The sequence below is a fragment of the Arvicola amphibius genome, chromosome 8 (genome assembly GCF_903992535.2).
Source record: "Arvicola amphibius chromosome 8, mArvAmp1.2, whole genome shotgun sequence".
In the NCBI taxonomy this organism is placed as follows: domain Eukaryota; kingdom Metazoa; phylum Chordata; class Mammalia; order Rodentia; family Cricetidae; genus Arvicola; species Arvicola amphibius.
In genome coordinates, this window is record NC_052054.1 from 22,634,228 (window position 1) to 22,651,899 (window position 17,672).

The 17,672-nt window shown below is 40.7% G+C and overlaps 1 protein-coding gene across 4 annotated transcripts in view; it reads right to left on the reverse strand.

Moving 5' to 3' along the window:
* Window positions 1–12,594: 12,594 nt before the first annotated feature.
* Aig1 (androgen induced 1) overlaps window positions 12,595–17,672 on the reverse strand; it is a 226,001-nt gene continuing 220,923 nt past the window's right edge. For all 4 annotated transcript variants that reach the window (XM_038338974.2, XM_038338975.2, XM_038338971.2 and 1 more), the window contains one exon: window positions 12,595–13,245. In XM_038338974.2, the coding sequence (XP_038194902.1) occupies window positions 13,218–13,245 (28 nt within the window). In that variant the 3' untranslated portion in view covers window positions 12,595–13,217. The remainder of the gene's footprint in view (window positions 13,246–17,672) is intronic.

A 17,672-nucleotide genomic window follows, 5' to 3' on the forward strand; every position in this document is an offset into this window, starting at 1 on the left:
CACCCAGCAGTCCCAGAGCTGGCAGTAATATACCTCTGCCATATTAAAAGGCTGAGAGAGGTGGAGTCAGCATCCAGGACCACAGTGGCCACACTGCATTACCATTTTAAAAATGCCTCCTGGTCAGAAAAGGATTTCAGATACACATTAAGACAGATTCAGAAATAAAAGAACCTCTAAATGAGGCACAGTATACTTTAAAAAATGTATGTTGCCTTGGGAGAGTAGAAAGAAGTAATAAGTAGTTATAAAAAATAGCTTAAAATGAAACAAAAATATTTAAAGAGACAGTAAAGTAACATAAAATACAGTCATAGGTTAAAAGAACAATATAAAATAAATATTAATAAGTATAAAAAGGGGGCTGGAGAGATGGCTCAGAGGTAAGAGCACTGGCTGCTCTTCCAGAGGTCCTGAGTTCAATTCCCAGCAACCACATGGTGGTTCATAACCATCTATAATGAGATATGGTGTCCTCTTCTGGCAGATCTGTTATGCTTAATAAAATAAATTAAAAATCTAAAAAAAGAAAGAAAGTTGTTTCTTAAAAATAGAAGTAATAAAATAAGCCACATAAAGATAAAATATACCGAATATGATTATATATATTATTGTGTTTTCTTTAAATTTTTTTTTACCATTAATGAGCATAACTACAGAGAGATATTTGATTCTGGAGGCTGGTAAGCTAAGCCAACATATATATTTTAAAGTATCTTGACTTCAAAATTGACTCTAAGGATATGTTATATTTATTATTTTTTAATTTATTTTTTTAAATTATATAATTATTACCAATTTCACCTCTTCCCTCCTCTCACTTCCTTTTCCCTCCCCCTAATTCCCTCCCCCCTCCCCAGTCCAAGGAGCAGTCAGGGTTCCCTGCCTGTGGGAAGTCCAGGTCCTCTCCCTCCATCCAGGTCCAGGAAGGTGAGGATCCAAACAGACCAGGTTCCCACAAAAACAGTACATGCGCAGAATCAAAACCCAGCACCACCATCCCTGGCTTCTCAGGGTGTTCAGAGAGTCTGGCCTGAACACATGCTCCATCAGTCCCAGTCCAGCTGGCCTTGGTGAGCTCCCATTTGATCAGTCCCATTGTCCCAGTGAGTGGACGCACCCCTCGCAGTCCTGACCTCCTTGGTCATGTTCTCCCTCCTTCTGCTCCTCATCTGGACCTTGGGAGCTCAGTCCAGTGCTCCAATGTGGGTCTCTGTCTCCATCTCCATCCAATGCCAGATGAAGGTTCCATGGTGATATGCAAGATATTCATCAGTGTGGCCATAAGTATAGAGCGAGTTCAGGAGCCCTCTCCTCAGCTGCTCAAGGAGCAAAGCTGGGGACATCTCCTTGGACACCTTGGAGCCCCTCCAGAGTCCAGTCTCTTGCCATCCCTCAAGTGGCTCCCTTAATAAAGATATATACTTCCCTGCTCCCATATCCATCCCTCCTCCATCCCAACTGTCCCATTCCCCCAAGCTCTCAATTTTTGCCTGGTAATCCTGTCTACTTCCAATGTCCAGAAGGATAACTACATGTTTTTCTTTGGGTTCACCTTCTTATCTAGCTTCTCTAGGATCATGAATTATAAGCTCATATCCTTTATTTATGGCTAGAATCCACTATGAGTGAGTACATACCATATTCATCTTTTTGGGTCGGGGTTACCCTCACTCAGAATATGTTTTTATTTCCATCCAATTTGCATGCAAAATTCAAGATGTCATTGTTTTTACCGCTGAGTAGTACTATTCTACCAAAGGCAATCTATAAATTCAACTCAATCCTCATTAAAATCCCAACAAAATCTTCACAGACCTTGACGAGAACAATAATCAACTTTATATGGAAAAACAAAAAACCCAGGATATCCAAAATAATCCTTTACAATAAAGGAACTTCTGGAGGCATTACCATCCCTGACTTCAAACTCTATTACAGAGCTATAGTAATGAAAACAGCTTGGTACTGGCATAAAAACAGAGAAGTCGACCAATGGAATCGAATAGAAGACCTGGATATTAACTCACAAACCTATGAACACCTGATTATTGACAAAGGAGCTAAAAGTATACAATGGAAGAAGAAAGCATCTTCAACAAATGGTGCTGGCATAACTGGATGTCAACCTGTAGAAGAATGAAAATAGATCCCATATCTATCACCCATGCACAAAACTCAAGTCCAGATGGATTAAAGATCTCAATATCAATCTGAACACACTGAACCTGATAGAAGAGAAAGTGGGAAGTACTCTACAACACATGGGTACAGGAGACCACTTCCTATGTACAACCCCCAGCAGCACAGTCATTAAGGGCAACAGTGAATAATGGGACCTCCTGAAACTGAGAAGCTTCTGTAAAGCAAAGGACACTGTTATTAATACAAAAGGGCTACCTACTGACTGGGAGAAGATCTTCACCAACCCCGCAACAGACAAAGGTCTGATCTCCAAAATATATAAAGAACTCAAGAAACTAGACTTTAAAATGCTAATTAACCCAATTAAAAAAGGGGGCACTGAACTGAACAGAGAATTCTCAACAGAAGAAATCCAAATGGCCAAAAGACACTTAAGGTCATGCTCAACCTCCTTAGCAATCAGGGAAATGCAAATCAAAACAACTTTGAGATACCATATTACACCTGTCAGAATGGCTAAAATCAAAAACACTAATAATAGCCTTTGCTGGAGAGGATGTGGAGTAAGGGGTACACTCATCCACTGCTGGTGGGAATGCAAACTTGTGCAACCACTTTGGAAATCAGTGTGGTGGTTTCTCAGGAAATTCGGAATCAACCTACCCCAGGATCCAGCAATACCACTCTTGGGAATATACCCAAGAGATGCCCTATCATACTATAAAAGCATTTGTTCAACTATGTTCATAGCAGGATTATTTGTAATAACCAGAACCTGGAAACAACCTAGATGCCCTTCAATGGAAGAATGGATAAAGAAAGTGTGGAATATATACACTAAGTGCAATTTTTTAATACCTGTTTTGTTATATGTAATTTTACTATGTTAAATGAAGGTAAATCCTTCATTTTTATTTAGACAGAAAAGGGTAGATGATGCGGGTTTCTCCTTTGTATGCTGTGAATATGTTCTATTACCATTGGTTAATAATGAATCTGTTTTGGCCTAGAGCAGGGCAGAAGAGTTAGGTGGGAAAACTGAACAATGCAGGGAGAAAGAAGATGGAGTCAGAGAGACACCATGTAGCCGCCCAAGAACCAAGAGGTAACAAACTACAAGCCTCGTGGTAAAATATAAACTAATAGAAATGGGCTAATTTAAGATGTAAAAGTTAGTTAATAAGAAGCCCGAGCCATTAGACCAAACAGTGTTATAATTAATAATGTTTCTGTTTGATTATTTGAGTTAGGGTGGCCAGGAAATGCAAATACAGTCTCCATTTACAGACTTCTAATGGCATTCTGCTAATTCAAAAATCAGTGCCTTGCTCAGCCATCCTTAGAGAAGCTTCCTCCTGCAGCAGATGGGAGCAAACACAGAGACCCAAATCATGCAGAGAGTAAGTGACCCTCATATTCCAAATAGGATGTCTTCATCAAATCCCTACCCTCAGGTTTCAGGAAGCCTGCTGAAGAGAGGGCAGAAAAAAATGTAAGAGTCAGATGGTATGGTGGGGGAACACTAAGGAAACAAGGTCCTCTAAAGCCGTGGTTCTCAACCTTCTTAACACTATGTCTCTTTATCACAGTTCCTCAGGTTGCAGTGACCCCCCAAACATAAAATTGTTTTCATTGCTGTTTCATAACTATATTTGCTAGTTACAAATTATAATAAATATCGGTGTATTCCAATGATCTTGGGCAACCTCTGTGAAAGTATAATTTGACCACCAAAGAGGTTGCAACACACAGGTGGAGAATTACTTTAGAGTGTACATAATCAACACACATATGAACTCAGAGACTGAGGCAACAAGCACAGAACCTGCACAGGTATGCACAAGTTGGAATCCTAGAGCTAAAAGGAGTAGACACATGTCCCATCTCTAACCCAGAAGCAATCTCCAGAGGCCCTGGCAAATGAAAATGTAGTTTCTTTTAAAAGAAACAAACTATTCTTCAGGGAGAGCAGCCTGTCCAGCCATAGATGTCTAACAGAAAATGAACTCGGTGATACTTTTAGAGGTTCCTTGTCTCACAGTGCCACATCAAGGTTCTTCCTTTTATTTTATTTCATTTATGTTTTTCCTTTCTCTTTTTACTCTACAGGTTCTTCAAGTATATGTTATTGCTTTCAGTTTAGTGTTATTATGGGATTAGTGTGTGTTCAATTGGGTATCTGAATCAATATCTGTTTCTTGTGTCTTTTCTTGGGCTCTTTTCCTTCTGTTTGTTTTGTTGATTCCAATCTGTTAGTTCTTGTTTTATCTTATCTTACTTTATTATTAACCATTTGAAGCCTGTTTATTTTCTAATGAGAGACATTAAAGGGGTGGATCCAGATTAGAGGGAAGGTGGGATGGAATTGGAAGGAGTAGAGGGAAGGGAAACAGTAATTTGTTGTAAGAAGGCCACTAGTTATTTCCTGGCCACTTAGCCCTGAAATAATCACACAGAAACTATATTATTTAAATCACTGTTTGGCCCATTAGCTCTAGCTTCCTATTGGCTAACTCTTATATATTAATTTAACCCACTTCTATTTATCTGATTTATCTGTGTATTACCATGTGACAGTGGCTTACTGGGTAAAGTTCCAGCATCTGTCTCCAGCAGGGCTACATGGCTTCTCTCTGCCTCTGCCTCCTTTCTCCCAGCATTCCATTTAGTTTCCCCTGCCCTACCTAAGTTCTGCCCTATCAACAGGCCAAGGCAAGTTTCTTTATTCACCAATGGTATTCACAGCATACAGAGGGAAATCCCACAACAGTAATTAGTATATATTATGTCAGAAAAATCCAATGTTCAATAAAAGGAAAAAAAATTAAAACAAAGTAAGTAATCTAAAATGTGAATATTTTTACACAACAAGTTTGGAGGTCAGAAGCTGAAAATCAAACTGTCACTAAGAGGGTATTAGCTTTGAGACTCTCATAGATAATTCACTTCCCTGCCTTGTGAGTTTTAGAGCCTGCTGGCATTGTTCTGGGTCCTTTCTTAGATGTCAGCCCCTATTTTTGGGACAGCCCCCCTCAGTGCCGAGAATGTAAGCATGTGCTACAACTCTTGGCTGTTTATTACCCGGGCCCTGCTTGCGGGCAAGGACTTTACTGAATGAGCCATCTCTGTAATTTTTCCATTTTAGGGTTCTTGACTTAACTACATCTATCATTCTCTTTTGCTAGTAACAAGTATCATTATGAACACATTTGGAGAGTAGGAAGTATTAGCAGAAACATATTCACTCAAGTAAACAGAAGTAGTATGGGTTTCAAACATTTTTAAACAAGGCAACATTTTTGAGCCCCCTCCCAACTTTTAGACCACTTTTGTTGTGTCTCAATATTTATTGCTTGCTAAGTCCCCCTCTAGATTTTCTGATTTGTTCTTTCAAAGACTACAATTTAAACACTCCTTATTCAGCATTCTTGTCTAGTGAAATTTTTCTAAATTGAAATTCTTTAAAATACATTTCTATCAATTATTTGAAAATACACAATGCATTTTTTGCCCTGTACTCTTGCCTCTAATTCTTCCCAGATTACCTTCCCCATTTCCCCATATCTCTAAGTTTTTGTCCTTAAAATTAAAATTACCATGTCAAATTTGTATTGTCCATACATTTATGGGTATGGGGCCATCTCCTGGAGCATGGTTGACCTATCATGATTTAAAGAAAACTGACTCATCCTCCATGTTTTCTGTGTAAGAAAATGGTAATCTCATGGTCTTGAACACAGGTAGATTCCAGGATCTATTTTTCCAGTGACCTTACAGGGTATCACTAGATATGCACAGTCAAGTTCCTCAGATACGTATTAGCACATGAAATTTATTATAGCGGCAGACCTTTGCTCATCTTTTCTAATATGTCTAGTAATCCTTATTATTATGTTCGTTCTTTCTTTTTCATAATCATTTTATTCATCTTTTTATTTTACATCCTGACTGCCACCTCCCCCATCCTCCCTAGCAAGTCTTTCCTCCCTCCCCCCTCCCAGCCCTACTCCCCTTTCTCTTCTCTCTCCATTTAGGAAAGGGCAGGTCTCCTATCAGTAACAATAAAGCATGGCATACCAAGTTGTAGTAAGACTGAGCACCTTCTCATGTATGCGATGGGCTTGAATTCTATGGCATGGACGGACTCTGTGTGGGCCTGTCAGCTTGTTGCTCACCTACCTGGACCTGGGGGGAGTTGGGAGGACCTTGGACTTAACATAGAGTAGGGAACCCTGATGGCTCCTTGGCCTGGAGAGGGAGGAAGTGGGGGTATGGGGAGATGGGGAGCGGAGGGAAGGGGGAGGAGGAGGGGAGGAGATGGAAATTTTCAATAAAAAAATAAAATAAAAAAATAAAAAAAAGGTTACCAAGGCAACCCAGTATGAGAAGCAGAGTCCAAAAAAGCCAATAAAGAGATGGAGACAGCCCCTGTTATCACTATTAGGGGCCACATAAAAGGGCCAAGCTACACAACTCTAACATATATGCAGAGTGCCTAGGTCAGTTTAAAGCAGGTTCCCTGGTTGTCAGTACAATCTCTGCAAGACCCTATGAGATCAGGTTAGCTGATTATGTGAGCCTTCCCCTGGTGTCCTTCACCCCTCTGGCTCCTACACTCCTTTCTCCTCTTCCTCTACAGGATTCCCAAACTCCACTGAATGTTTGTCTGTGGGCCTCTGCATCTGCCTCTATCAGTTGCTGGATGACGCTTCTCTGATGACAATTGTGCCAGGCACCAATCTGGACACAGGAGACTACCAGTTCAGGCTACTTATTCACTATTGCTAGGAGTCTAACCTGGGGTCCTCCCCATACACTCCTGGGAGATTCCCCTGCCACCAGGCTTCCACTCAACCCTGAAGTGCCCTCCCCCCAGCAGTCCCCCTCAGCTTTCTCCCCCTCTGTCCCTCTCCAGCCTGATTGCTTATGTTCCCATCCCCACATGCCCTCAGTACACTCATGAAATCTCTGCTATTTCCCCTTCCAGGGAGAACTGGGTTTCCCACTATGAGCTCTTCTAGTCTTTCTGGTTTGTGGATGAAGCATAGTTTTTCTTTACTTTACAGTTAATATCTACTTATGAGTGAGTGAGTACATATCATGCTTGTCTTTCTGGGTCTGGGTTACCTCACTTAGGATGAGTTTTTTTCTAGTTCCATACATTTGCCTTCAAATTTCCTGGTGTCCTTGTTTTTAACAGCTAAGTAATAATCCATTGTGTAAATGTGCCACATTTTCTTATCCATTCTTCAGTTGAGGCACATCTAGGTTGTTTCCAGGTTCTAGCTATTACAAATAAAGCTGCTATGAACATAGTTGAGTAAATGTCCTTGGCATGATTGAGCATCCTTTCGGTATATGTGCAAGAGTGGTATTGCTGGGTCTTGTGGTAGATTGAGTCCCAGTTTTCTGAGGAACCACTTTACTGACTTCCAAAGTGGGTGTACAAGTTTGCACTCCCACCAGCAATGGAGGAGTGTTTCTCTTACTCCACATCCTCTCCAACATGAGCTCTCACTTGTGTTTCTCATTTTAGTCATTCTGATAGATGTAAGATAGAATCTCAGAGTCATTTTGATTTGCTAACGCTAACCCTCATGGCCAAGGATGTTGAACATCTCCTAAAGTCTTTTTCGACCATTTGAACTTTTGATGAGAATTCTGTTTGGATCTGTACCCCATTTTTAATGGATTATTTGGTTTGTTCTCATCTAGTTTTTTAAGTTCTTTATATATTTCAGAAATCAGCCCTCTGTTTCATGTTGGGCTGGTGAAGATCCCTTCCCATCCTGCAGACTGACATTTTATCTTATTGACAGTTTCCTTTGCCTTACAGAAACTTTCTAATTTCATGACGTTCTATTCATTCATTTTTTTATCTTAGTGCCTGTGCTATTGGTTTTCTCATAATCATTTTGAAGTGTCTACAGGTGACATGTAAGCAACCTGTCCATTTTGTAATGATGTATCTCAACCAGTTATGTACAGCCTGTCACTTGATAATAATAACAAGTGACCACCATTAGTTTATAATTCTGCATATGTTTTATAATTATTATTGAAGATTAAACACTTTTTACTTACCAGTAGGTTTCTTAGGAGCAGCCTCAGACATCTGTCTCCAGTATACCTTTATTGGCCAGGGTGCCATGTCTAGTAATTGATCACCACCATGCCGCTTGAGGAAGAGCACACTTTGATGTATATACACAGTGAAGAAATGGCTGAAGGAGGTTATTTGTTAGAACCTATACCCTTCACTAAATGATATGTGGTTGTATCTGGAAGCAACAAAACCCACAACAAACAAACAAATAAAAAGTATATTCTCAAGAAATGGACTCTTCTAGAATTCCATGTGTCTTTTTGTTTTATTGAATCTTTAAAAGCCTCTTAAGAAAAGGCTATTTGGGTGTGGAAAATTAAATTTTTATAGAATTAGTTTTGTGATATATATATGTATATATACATATATATATACATACATATATATATATATATATATATATATATATATATATATATAATTACTGTGTTTTGTTTTAAGGGGTATGTTAAGTCAGTGGTACAATCTAGATAACTTTTTCTTGCCCTGCATCTTTGGTCCGATTTTTTCTTAAATCAATTCTCATTAATCAATAATTCATTTTTATTTTCCAAGAGAGGAGCTAGAAGCTCTTTCTCTCCTGAATTGCGGCTTCTTGGCTAGTCTTCACACACAAAGGTATAAACAGCCTTCCAAACAGCCTCAAGGAAGCAAGAGTCTCCAAAGCAAAGGGAGACATTGCTGGTTGTGTGTTCTCCTCTCAGTCCTTGCAGCACAGCAGGTGGATTCATTTTCAGGGCTCTCTGCTCCTGGGCACCTTTAGATGGGCAGCACCTGCTGCAGGGCAGCACCTGTTACAGTGTGGGCATGTCTTGGTGCATCCAGAACACCTGCAGAGTAAGGTTGTTCATGTCACAGTACGTGTCCTTCAGGTTCAGGGGCTCTGGTTCTCAAAGCTAAAATAACCCTCTAAGGGAAAACAGGACACATCAAACCAGATCTGAGCCATAGGACGTGCAGCTATGATGCGCAAATGTGAGAGTCCCACTTTAAAGTCGACCAGCTCCATGCTCAAAGTCCACAGGGCTCTGGCTTTGTAGGTGTCAGTTTAGCCACTGAATCAGAAAATGTTGTTTGCTGAATAAGATAGTAGCCAGTGTTCCTAGTATTCTCTCAGCACTTATCCTCAGCTCATTGGCCACTTACGTGTTTCTGTATTAATCACTATCTGTGCAGTAAGAAAAACCTCCCTGATGAAGGCTGGGCACAGCACTGGGATTTCTTTTTTTTTATTTTTATATGGCAGAATTTGTTCATCTTCTTTTGCAAGTATTGTAGTTCAGTCCCAATTAAGAAGGGCTTTTCTACTTCAGAAAAATTATGAAATTTGTTCTGATACATTATGTTAAATGTCAAGTTCTTGATCAATTCAAAATTTACGAAGATTAAAGGAATATTTGTGGATTCAACTTATTTTTATCCAGATGGCTTTCTAGTTGGCCTGATGATACTTGTTAAATAAATCCATGTTTTTCTCACTGGCTTGAAGTAAACTTTTATTGCATTTCAAGTTTCATCATATATATATATATATATATATATATATATATATATATATATATTTACCGATGTTTCTGTTTTGCCTTCCCTGAAAGCCGGTGCATGTATGGGCAGCCCCACCTTGCTTTGTTAGCAGGATCTTACTCTTTGCTTGCATTGGTCTTCTTTTACGTCATTGCTTGTTTCTCTCCTCAGAAGTTGGCTTAACAATTCTTGTTTGTAATTTTTTTTTTTACTTTTATTTTTATTTCTATGCATGGATGTGTTGCTTGCATGCATGCCTCTGCATGATGCAGATAGTGCTTCGAGAGGCCGGAGACCGTGATGGAACCCATGGGGCTGTTTCAGACAATTGTGAGCCACCGTATGGGTGCTAATAATCAAACCCAGGATCTCTGGAAAAAGCAACCAGTGCTCCTAATCGCTGAGACAATTTCTTAATACCAGTGTACATATTTCACTAATAAACAAATAACATGGTTCATACTTTTATTGAGTTCATGCTGAATTTATAAAGCAACTTGAGGCTTGGCATGCTCATGATTTCTCATGTGTTTCCACTTTTTAAAATCCTATTTTGCATTTGTTTCATAATTTTCATTATAAAGTTATTACTATTGCAAATGGGACTTTCCCCCGCTATTTCCTATTACATCTTGTATGCCAATTATCATATATTAATTTAATATTTAATTATCTTAATTTTTTATCTTATTTTTTTTTTGAAAATAGATTTTTTCTTACATAATATATCCTAATTATGGTTTTTCCCTCCCTCTACACCTCCCAGCTCCACTTGCCCTCCCATCTGGACCCTTCCCTTTCTGTCTTTCATTACAAAATCAACAGGCATCTATGAGATAATAACAAAGTAAAATAATATAATATATGATATGATAAAACAAAAGCTAGCACATCAGAATTGCACAAAACAAACAAACAGAAGGAAAAATGCAAGAAAAGGCACAAGAAACAGACAGCCACTTATTTTGCACACCCAGGAATCCCATAAAATTACTAAGCTGGAAGCCAAAATATATACGCAAAGGACACCCCTCTTCAGCAGGCTTCCTAAGCCCTGAGAGGAGCGATTTGATGGAGATGTTCTTGTTAGGGCTGGGTGTTCCAAAGACTCTCACTCTGTACATGTTTGGCTGTGAGGCTCTTTGCTATTTGTTCTCAACTGCTGCAGGAGGAAGCTTCTCTGAAGACGACTGAGCAAGGCACTCATCTATGGAGAATGTCACTAGGAGTCATTTTATTGCTGTTTTGTTTTGTTTTGTTTTTAGACCAGTAGTATTTGGTTTAACCCTGGGACCCTGATCATCAAAAGGAGTGTCAAGTAAGGTTTCCATCTCACGGAGTCGGCCTTCAGCCAAACCCGATATCAGTTGACCACTCCCACAAGCTTTTTCCATCATGACCCTCACACATATTGCAGGCAGGACACCATTCTTAATCTAATGGTTTGAGGTTGGGTTGATGTTAAGGTTTTGCTGTTCATAGAGAGCAGAGCACCTTCCTGTACCAAGGATGTCAGAATGTGAGGCTCCATGGGCTCCATGTAGACATGAGTTCAACTTCTCTCTGTTCATTGAGTTGTTTTCAGCAATGTAGCTTTCCCTTCAATTTGTAGAGAGCAACCTTTAGTCTTGGTGACAGCCTGGCTCATTTGGGGGTTCCCATGGGGTTCCTTTGACTACCAACTCAATGAGATGTAACCCAGTCCTGGTGCTGAAGCTTCATCTGGTGACAAGCGATGGCCAGGTAGGGCTCTGCTTCCCCTATTATTTGGTGATTTCATTTAGATCCTATCCATATATGTATATATTTTAGAAAGTTTCCACTGTATTAGATTTTCATACTACCCCTCAAATGGCCCATGATGTTAGCTGCCTTTCCTGGTATTCCCTTCCTCATCTCCCTTTTCATTTGCCATCTCCACTTGATCTTCCTGCTCCAGCCCCCTCCATCCATAACTATCTATTATATTAAATTCCAACTTATCTTCCAGCTTGTTGTCTTAGATGTGTGCAGCCGTGTCCAAATCTCGATGCTACTATGCCCCGATTGCACATATTCTTTTTACCATGTCACACTGATGCTCCTCTGTGAAGACGTGGGTTCTATGTTTCCATCACTTGTATCCGTGCAGGGATATGTGATTTCTGCTAAGTCATACTAGGAGATGTATTCTTAGCTTGGGTCCGCAGGGACCCAGCTGTCAAGTTGTTGCAAAGCCAATATAAAAATGTCAGGCATGAAGGGAGGAGGGGTAACGGAATGTAAATGGTGTGGGCATGATATGTATTTAGGAAAATGTTATAATGAAACCCATTATTTTATAGCTAACTAAATTTAATATAAAGCAATGTACAGATAAATATTGGAAAAATTCTTCTAATTATACCATAGGGGTAAGTAAAAGAATTATAAAATAAATATTCCAATTTTATGAAGAGGTGTATGTAACAGGATAAAATAAAAGAGAACACATTCATAGGTGTCTATGGGGGATGGATTTTGTAGCACTTCCTAAGTTGTATCAACAATTAAGTCATTTTTAGAATAAATGGTTTTGTATTACTTGATCTACTTTAGGATGCACAGCCAATATTTACACTAAGTATATAATTATTTTCTACCTTTCAAATAATTATGGTCAAGAGTTTATAAGTTGGATTCTAAAGTGTTCCTTCCAGAATGATGACAACATACCACTGTTAAAATATGACAGTCACAGGAATGAATGAAGTACAGTCAACAGGTCTGCTTCAATAGAAACAAGCACAGACACTTGGACCACATGGTTGAGACTGAGAGGAACCAGGCAGACATCAAGCTTGGTTGTTGGATCTTTATTAACAGTAACGTTTGCACATGGGAATTATTCACAGATTAAATAGGGAGATTCAAGCACACTCAGGGTTTTAACTAAACTGGTACTATTTATTACTAACAGTGCTCATTCCAGGCAACCATGGCTGTCACCATAGGAACCACCTCTCCTGCCTCCTCTTGGGTCCATATTGTGCCCCAGAGTCATTACTCCAGCCACATTTAAGACTAAATATGAATATCTGGATCCACATCTGCCCCCTGCAACTTTATTATATTCCTTAGCAAGAAACACAGTCAATTTTTCTTCAGTAAGTGGAGTTATTATTGCAGAAATGGAGATTCGGTGTTCAACTTTAGTTTAAAACTAGAAAAGAGGGAAAATGTCAGCAAGAATGAACTTGGAATAGAGTACTTCAAACAACAAGGGTGAGTGATTTTCAAAAACAATGCATCCTATTTTGCACATATTTGAATATAAAAGTTGTCTTCCCTCAGGGTCAGGGAGTCAGGGTTGATGCCATGGCCCCTTGGAAGTTCTGTCTCCTCACTGCTGGTGCCCAGGGCCAAAGGAATTCAAGGGTAGCTCCTTCCTGCTTTCCCTTTTAGACTTGGATCTCATTCTACCTTAGGCTTCTCTTTCTCTTCTTCCATACCTAGAAAGACAAAAAAGCTTTAGTTGAGTGTCACATGCAGAGCTCTGTGGGGGCAGCTCGTAGAATCTCTGGCTCCCTTAGCTGACTTCTGTCCACCTTTCCCTCCCCTCCCTCCTTCTCCTAGCTAAGAAGAAAAGTAATTTACAACCATTTCTAGAAACGCCCTCAGTGACCTCTCTCCCCACACTTTCCTGACATCGCCGTGACACAGCCTGCTTCTCCTGCTTCTGGGAGTAGAACCCTGGGGCAGGATTACTCCTGACTCATTGGTTTGCATGATGGAAATTCCAGCAGGAAATTCCAGCTTCTTAACCAACCCCCAGCAGCAGGAGCCATGCAGCAGATGCATTTAAACAGCTTCATTTATTTTTCACTTCAGTCCTGTCCATCCTCAAGATCTGGATTTTTGGTTTTCTAGACGCTTTGGAGCTGTTCTTTTAAAAATTTATTAATTTTAAAAAAGCTCATGGAGCCCTAATTAGCCACAGGAGCTGTTTCTGCTTATCTATAACACACACACACACACACACACACACACACACACACTTAACCCTGCCCCTTACCCCACGCTAGGGCATGAACCCAGAGCCGCAGGCATGCTAGAAATCACTGTAGCCGTGACTGTACATCTGGCCCCATGCTTATACGTGCTGAAACTCAAGTCCTGCCTGCACGAGCCAACCCATCCAGATCGGCTTTTCCTGAAGGACATGTATGTACTGGATCAGGAAGGCTTTGTCTGTTGTCTGCAGTGAATGGTTGGTGATGGTTCATTTTTCTGGAGATGAAATTGTTCAGGCTACTCTTGCAAGTTGTACTTAAATGCAGAAATTCCACCCGCTTTTTCCTTTTTTTCTTTTGTTTCTAGATAAACATTTTCCTAATCTCCCCCCAAATTCTTTTTTTTTTTTTTTTTTTTGGTTTTTCGAGACAGGGTTTCTCTGCAGCATTTTTTTAGAGCCTGTCCTGGAACTAGCTCTTGTAGACCAGGCTGGCCTCGAACTCACAGAGATCCGCCTGCCTCTGCCTCCCGAGTGCTGGGATTAAAGGCGTGCGCCACCACCGCCCGGCTTCCCCCCAAATTCTTGAATGCTTCTTGTGTGTTTTTTTCAATCGTAATAATGAACAAAGGAATTTGAAATACTGTATATCTGGTCCTGTTAAGATAAATGTGTAGACCTCTAAGGGCAAAGATTTTACTAATTATAGCCCTAGGGGTTGATAGTGTCTATTTTATGGTGGATACTCAGCTAATCTTCATTGTTAATAAATGCACCTAGGGGGAGTCTCTGAAAACAGAACGAGCAGAAAAGCAATAAACAACATATAGGACCCCACAGTGATCAGTCATAAAGCCCAATCTCCGAGGGTTGCAATTATTCTAGAGATAATGAGGGAACCCCCTCCTTCACCAGCTTCCACTCCTAGCTAGCTTCAAGGAGTCCAGAATAGGCAGCGCAATGAGTCAATGCTCTGAGCAGGCATCCTCTCTAATGGTTGATTTCCATAGGCAAGGAACTGGCTGAGATATAAAATAGTTTCCAAAATACTTCCCACAGATCACGTGTGGGAAACATCACACCTAGGAACAAGGGCTCAAGGAGAGAGGAGCTGATTGAAAGGAAGCCTGTACACTGTGTCTCCATTGTTGGGTGTGTAACAAAGGCAAAGACAGTTAACAATGCAGGCTCCCTTCAGACAGCGCTCTCCTGAGTCCCCACTTCTCTCCTGTGTTCTCTATACAAGAGTAAAGATGCTGGCAGTGGATGGGATGAAAAATCTTTTTTTTTTTTTTAAAAAATCTCTTTGGTCTCTTCTCTCTAGAACATTCTGTTGATGGGTTGATGTGGCAGCAATGGCGGACTCTTCAGAAGAGAACAGAGGTGGAGGATCTGGGCTTCCCTGACTTGGGAGAGAAATGGCTCTTCATATATTGGTTTTGCAGCCATGGGGAAGAGGACAAAAATAACACAGCTAATAATGAAAGAACTGAATGTATTTCCACAAAAAACCAAACCAAACCAAACCAAGCCAAAAACCAGCAGACAGAAACCCATCAGAAAGTTGAGGCAGGCTATACCTGTGGAACACAGAGGGCCAAGACTGACCCGGAGGGAGGTATCCACACACATTCTCAAGCAGGGGGATGGCTTCCACTAGGGAGTAGTGCTCAGAAAGTGAGAGCCCAGGGCTTCTCCGAGGGGCTAGGCAACCTGGATTTATCGAGAATGGACTTATTCCTGCACATGAGATCTGGGTCTAACTCCCTCCTCTGAACCCCTCTTTCCATTTGTTTTTGCTCTTTTCCCTGTCTTTCACTCTTGAGCACTGTTGTTTCTGGTCTTAAATTTTGACTCTGGTGAGAGCAGATGCCTTAGTCAGGGTTGCTGGAGTCAGAGCAGTCTTAGCTGAAGGACAGACACGCTTCAGGTGTCATGAGTTGAACAGCACAATCCTATGCCAAAGTCCTGACCCACAGTACTTCAAAACATGAGAGAATGTTCAGGGTGAGGCCAGACAATTGTTCCTTAAAAAAATTAGGCATCTGACTCATGGATCCAAGCAATCACCGCTGGAGAAACCAAACCAAGCCACAGTCATCCAGGAAACCTTCCAAAGGACCCTCTTCTCTGATCGTGTGGGTGGGTCTCCTTGGGTTGCAGGAAGAGACCAGCATTGTTTTTGAGTTTTATACCCAATGAAAGTACTATCCTGGATGAAGGGCTCAGACGCAGCATGAAATGGAGGACCAAGGACACAAGCGCACCTCCTCCCACCCTACATCTCCACACATGCCATGATCCCTGTCCAGGATTTGGGGGAGGGCGGATTTTCTGTTGCCAGGGGTTGGAAGGCAGGGCCCAACCCCTCCTTGTGAGCCTCAGGGCTACAGCATCCAGCCAAAGAGGATTATTCTCAAGCCTTTAAATTAAAGGAAATTTCGCTTGCTTGCTTTCAGACTTGCTTGCAAGCCATGAGTCTTTCTGCCTATTTGTAAGGGGACTATACATTCTAGGCCACCATGCTTTAGAAGGAGGTAACTTGTTGTCTAGTTTTAGAGGTTAGCATGAACCTGGAGAACAATTTTGCTTTGGGATGAATTATGACCATATCCCACCTACAGATGGTTTGTAGGATTACATAATATTTCAGAAGAGATTTTCTTACTTTCTTCCCTCCCTCCCTCCCTCCCCCCCCTCCCTCCCTCCCTCCCTCCCTCCCTCCCTCCCTCCCTCCTTCCCTCCCTCCCTCCCTTCCTTCCTTTCTGTTGATGCCAGAATGGCTTTTTGGGGATACTGGGATGAGGAGAAGGCATTTTCCATGTGCCAAAGACATTTATGGCAGAGGAACTATTACAGGATGAATTCTATAGAGTCCCAGATTTGTAATGTCAAATTCCTAATCCCCACTGTCTCAGAAACAACTTGAATTGGCGAGGTCTTCACAAAGGTAATATGAAACCATTAGGGTGAATGTTGCCAAATATGACTGGTGTCATTCTAAAAGAGGTAAAATGGAAGATCATATCACACGCATGGGGCACATCTTTGAGCATAAAGATGAACAACTTCCAGCCCAGGCTAGGCCTGTGGTAGGCTTTCCCTTAAGGATCTCATGAGGAACCAATCCCAACACCATCTTGCTTTTGAACTTGTGGCATCCATATGTCAGACAGTCTCTTCCTATTGTTTAAGATATCCAGCTTGTGATATTTTATTAGCACAAACACAAACAGTTCTCACAGAGCCACTTTATTTAAAAAAGAGCAAATACCTGACCATTAATTTAACTTATTTTAAGGGCTTGTATTTCCTAGCAGGTGGGCCTGTTTTGTGTTTCTAAAACACTGAGACATTCTGATAATTCACTACAAGTAAAAAGGGGCTGAAGCTTGGGTGGAAGACACTGGCTTTGCTAATGACTGATTCAGAAGGACACTCACAGGCCTTAGCTGCCTTTGTACAGTAGGGGATGGTTTCAAATAATCTCTAGGACTTCCCTACCTCCAGCTGTCATAGTCTGCAATTTTTTTTCATCTTGAAGTTATAGAATAAACCCAGAAAATTTGAGTCATTGAAAACCATTAAGGAATTCAGGAAGGCATTTTATACCTTGTATGTAGTATTGCTCACTGTGGAATTTTATAGTAACTAATTTGTAGAAAGAAATTTTAGTTATTTATTTTGTACTGTATGTGTAAACAGTAGTCAACATGTATATCCATATATACAAGCATATGTTCAGGTGTGTGAGCATGCACACGCGTGCACACACACACACATACACACACACACATGCACATGCGTGCCCATGCATGCCTACACTGATTTTAATCTGCAGTTTCAAACTCAATTGTGAAACTGACTGACTTAAGTACCAGATGAGAATTAGGAAAAGTTAGACAGACGACTAAAAGAAATGGCAAC